This window comes from Cibotium barometz, chromosome 13, assembly GCF_041138505.1.
Source record: "Cibotium barometz isolate CiBa-2024 chromosome 13, ASM4113850v1, whole genome shotgun sequence".
NCBI classification, from domain to species: Eukaryota; Viridiplantae; Streptophyta; class Polypodiopsida; order Cyatheales; family Cibotiaceae; genus Cibotium; species Cibotium barometz.
In genome coordinates, this window is record NC_141058.1 from 21,197,051 (window position 1) to 21,201,704 (window position 4,654).

General features: G+C 44.1%; 1 protein-coding gene across 1 annotated transcript; it reads right to left on the reverse strand.

The window, feature by feature from the left end:
* Positions 1-3,146: 3,146 nt before the first annotated feature.
* LOC147632477 (fe(II)/2-oxoglutarate-dependent dioxygenase 4-like) lies at positions 3,147-4,323 on the reverse strand. Its single transcript, XM_086806988.1, has 3 exons — positions 4,041-4,323; positions 3,684-3,916; positions 3,147-3,468 (listed from the first exon to the last, which is right to left on the reverse strand). The coding sequence occupies exons 1-3, from the start codon at positions 4,152-4,154 to the stop codon at positions 3,147-3,149; spliced, it is 669 nt and encodes a 222-aa protein (XP_086663114.1). The 5' UTR covers positions 4,155-4,323.
* Between the last annotated feature and the right edge of the window lie 331 nt (positions 4,324-4,654).

The window sequence follows — 4,654 nt, forward strand, 5'->3', positions numbered from 1 at the left end:
GAGATAAAATTCAATGTACAGGAGAGAGAAAGTAAAGAGAGAAAATAAAAAGGTTTTGGCACAATTTCCAAGGTATTTAAAGAGGAATTAAGGTACCCTGTGACATGGATGCTGGGCAGGCCGATGCCAAGTGTCAGCACAGGAAGGCTCAAGAAACCTCCTGGAGAACTCGCCCAGTTTGGGGGCCTGCGAGAGCTCATATTGGGAGTTTGGCGTGGAGATGGAGAGCTTGGAGGAGGAGCTGTCAGAGGAGCTGTGAAGCTGTGGATGTAGAGGAGACCAGCTGTGGAGCTTGACGGAGAGCAGATTGCGAGCAGAGGTTGCTGAATTTGCTGAGAGGAGGCTACGGAAGGCAAGATTGGGCCAGTATCCGCATTTCTATCGTGAAGGATAATCAGAATTCAGAGATTCCAGTGGGTGGCAGGAGACTAGAGAAGTAGGGCGACCAGAATTGGGGCCTCACTGGAGGTTTGCGGGAACAAGGGAAAGAGATAAGTGTGCTTTTTTTGTGCTGTATCTACTGCCAGGAGAGGCCAGGAGGAGAAGCGGCCTGTTTTACTGTGTTTTAGAGCCTGAGGAGTAGGCTAAGCTAATTTTGAAGCAGACAGGAGCCAATAAAGTGGCCAAAAGATCTTGTGTGGAGCAGGGGAGAAGCCTTAGAGGGGGAGGACTTGCTCGGTGGCCTATAGGCCGGAAGATTGCATGCGTGGTTTCTTTCTTAGTTATTGTTGATGTTTAAGGAGTTGGGGTGTGGGCAGAAGTGTGCACATCAGGGGAGCAAGTTGCTAGCCATGAGATCAGGAACCGTGGAGTGTTAAGAGTGGGCTGTTGTGGCTGTGGGATAGTTGGAAACAAGGAGCCTTGGAGGTCTGTTGTCGCGTTTTGCTGAGAGCTGGATGAAGCACTTCTTCACATCATCAAGGCTAGCCATGTTATATGTTGTGTGGTGGCTGTAGACAAAGATATTCTCTCATGAGGTATTAGATACAGAGATCTCTTGGTTGGAAGCATGGGAGTCTCCTACAACAACCGGGAGTAGACTGTGTGTGATGGAAGAAGGAGGGCTTGGCAAAAAATTCAAAGAGGGAGGTATGCTATCTACAGGAGATGAGTTGGCGGGACAGGAAAGGATGTAAATGGCTAGCTCACTGCCATAAAAATGGAGAGTTGAGGAGGGGGAAAAGTAAGTGATCACAGAGTGGAGAGGTTGTGAGAAACCTTGGAGGCTGAGGACTTGCTCGATGGACGTTGATAATGTGTTGCTACTGAGAGGATGTGCATGAGGATGGGTTACTGACTAGTTGCTCAGGAGTCGTGGGGTTGGTGCTGCTTGGCGACTTAAAGAAGAAGAGAACCCTTGGAGAAAGGCTGACAGATTTGCTGCAGGCTGTGGCCAGTGTGTCGAGTTTAAAGTAAAGAGGGAACAAGAAGCAGTAGCATGGGCTGTCCAGAAACATAGAAAAATATCAAACGCTAGGCATTGTACAAATTGCATGGTGGTCACGAGTTGTGCACAAGGTGAGTGAGATAGAGAGAGAGAGAGAGAGAGAGAGAGAGAGAGGTTTGGCAACTGCTTGATTGAGGTTTTGCACAAAAAAATATCAAAGGCTAGGCATTGTACAAATTGCATGGTGGTCACGAGTTGTGCACAAGGTGAGTGAGATAGATACATGAGAGAGAGAGAGAGATGATATGATAAAGCTCAATTGAGAGAAAGTATTACATGACTCAATGATGGTTGATCGATTAATGATGAAACCCTTTCATGAGTACATACATTTGAAGGCTAGTAGCCTTATCCTTTGACCTAAACAAATCACACACACACACACACACACACACACCTTGTTGGATTCAAGGTGGATCGGAGCACACATTAAACCTCATTCTTAAGCATAATCAAACTAAGCTGAAGTCAGTAAGAATGCACTAACTAAATGAGAATAATGTGGGCGAGATTAAGTTGTAAAATGAGAACATATCTTATTGAAAATGAGAGGCCTAATATATAGGCAAGTACATTGAGAGAGAGCCAAGCTCTACTTTTATCACCTATGAGGTGTAAAGGTGGAGAAGCTAGGCTAAAATAGTGGAGATAATTGAGCACCTAAAAGAGGTAGATTCCAAATGTTGAGAGACACTAGGGGATGCTCCTAAATTAAGAGAAAATGGTAGGCTAGATGCTTGGTAAATCTTCTTCACCAAAGAGCACTTACAGCAAGGATAAATGGTAGAAATAACCACAAGAAAATAGCTCATGTTTGGGACATTATTTCTAACACCTTCCCATGAACCGAGAGCACAAGCATTTTTGAAATAGTGTCCTCTTGAATAAAAAGTCCATAAAGTAAACATGACACATGTAGCATACAAACCATATAAGAACACAAAGGCCAAATAAATACTCTATATAAGTCCAAAGAAAAATGAACATAACTAATAAATCAAGATAATTATTGTTCCATTTCATTCATTGATCTCTCCAGAAGAGCCTTGGCGAATTCAAGGCCTTTCTTATGGTTCGGTAGACTTGTATCGAGGAAGTAGCGCATCATGTACTCTTTGAAAGTGGCTCCTTGGTACACGCATGGGTAATCATGGTTAATGAGCTCAGGAATAGGAGCAATAAATTCTTCCTCTGGAGGTCCAAATGTAAAGGGAAGAGAGATCCGTAACTTGTTTGGATTAGCTATGACACAATGGGGAGAGGATCTATACCGTCCATTTGTCAAGATCTGCACAGCAGCAAGGTGACACATGTAAGACCTTTTAATTATCATTTTCTTTTTTGTATTTAGGGAAGGTACAATTCTTTATATCCATTCCTTGGGTGGGATATAAAGAAGGTTGAGAGGAAGTTCATTTCTCTATATCCCACTCCTTGGGAAGAAGGGAGGGATTAGTGTAATATATTATATTATATAAATATCTCACACCTTACGTGAGGTTCGTTTCTTTTTAGTCCAATTGTTGGGTGGGGAGGGGGGTGGGGGAGGTGTGGTTATTGGCAAAGGGGAGGGGAAGGGAGTATTGATCCCATGCGCCTGTTGTTTGGCGAAGAGGAGGGGGAGTATTGATCTGCACTCCTTGCTCCCAATATCTTTGAGCTACCGTAATATATCATATATATATCCTAAGAGAGGTGGTTATAACATAGGTTTAAGATGATACTTGAGTTCAACCCATTCACCAGATGGGGACTGCACTTGTAAGCCGCCAACCTCATCTTGTAAGAGGCAGGTAAGAGTGCCCACGTCCGTGTGCTCTTTGAAGCCGATAGTAGCAGCATTGGGGTCCAAGCACGGAGGATAAAAGTTGAGGGTGAGGACTACTCTCTCAATTGTGGGAAGCCCTTTTTTGCTTTTGTGGTTATCCATGCTTTCCTTCCCAATAAGGCTCTCGAACACAGCATCGTACAAATCATTGCCAAGCTTTTGTACATCATGCCCAAAGTCGAGAAGGCTTTCCCTACACACATAACCATCCAAACAAGACCCACATTGGTCATACATTTCCTTATTCAAAGATCCGAAAAGAATGGTGAGCTTTGCTTTTATAGCAAGTGAGCTCTATGTTTTGTGCAATGATCCGATCAACCCAAAGTGTTAACTAGCACAATGTCGACCTTATTAAACAAAAGTAATCCTGAATTAAAGACCCCTAATAACAGTTCAAGGCACTACCCAAAGATTCCACGGGCGTCTTGGAAGCCGTCGCAGATGCCCGGGCGGCGGCGCACCATCAGGATTTCCAGCCAGTTGGTGGCCTCTGTGAGCTCGTTGCTCATGAAGTTCATGCCATCGTCCCGCCTCGTCGTTGTGAAAGCCCGCTTGGCCTCGGCCGGCTGCTCGTAGAACTTCCGAGCGGCCACCCACATGCCCTCGATCACGCGATCGGGCACCCCGTGATGCACCACCTGCTCATTATTATCATACGACGATACTGACTGATTAATAAATCAATCAAGCGAATACCTTCCTCTCAACAAAATATATGCTGCTTGACGTAAATAAGGAGGAGGTAGTGTGTGTGTGTTATACCTGGAAGCAGCCCCACTCCTCGCACGCACGGGAAAGCTCCTGCAGCACAGCGCTGCGCCCGTCGCCTAACAAGCCCTGGATGTCGATGGTGGGAGGAACTTCGCGAGCCGCCATGTCGATGTCGGTAGTGTGTGCTCTCTAATAATAATAATAATAATAATAGTTAGGATTTTCCCTTAGTGTAAAGGAAAAAAAACAGCACAGCACAGCACAGCACGAGATAAAAGGAGAAGTTATGGTTGTGTTCTCTAATAGCCACACAGCACAGTAGGACAAGTTATGATGGGTGTGCTCTCTAATAATTAGGATTTTTTGAAGAGGAGAAAAACGTTTCCTTTTCAATAAAGGGGTCAAAAACATTTCTTTCTGTACTTGTAACCATTAATATTTTTTGAAGAGAGGAGAAAAACGTTTCCTTAAGAACCAAGGATTGCATCCTTGAACAACTTGTCCTTCACACATTCATAACCCTTATAAAATAATAGCAAAAGAAAGGGTTCCAAAAGCATAGGTTGGTACTTCAAGTTATTATTTTTGACATGAATACAAAGGATTCTCAAAGCAACGACTACTAATATTTTTGGACGTGAAAAGAATAGCTTCTTAAAGCAAGG

Bases quoted from the DNA above. Each gene is read 5' to 3' on its own strand.
- LOC147632477 (XM_086806988.1), bottom strand. From the start codon at position 4,154: ATGGCGGCTCGCGAAGTTCCTCCCACCATCGACATCCAGGGCTTGTTA. The intron at 3,917-4,040 runs GTATAACACACA...AATAATGAGCAG, and splicing joins AGGAGTGGGGCTGCTTCCAG to GTGGTGCATCACGGGGTGCC. The intron at 3,469-3,683 runs GTAGTGCCTTGA...TTATGTGTGTAG, and splicing joins GACGCCCGTGGAATCTTTGG to GGAAAGCCTTCTCGACTTTG.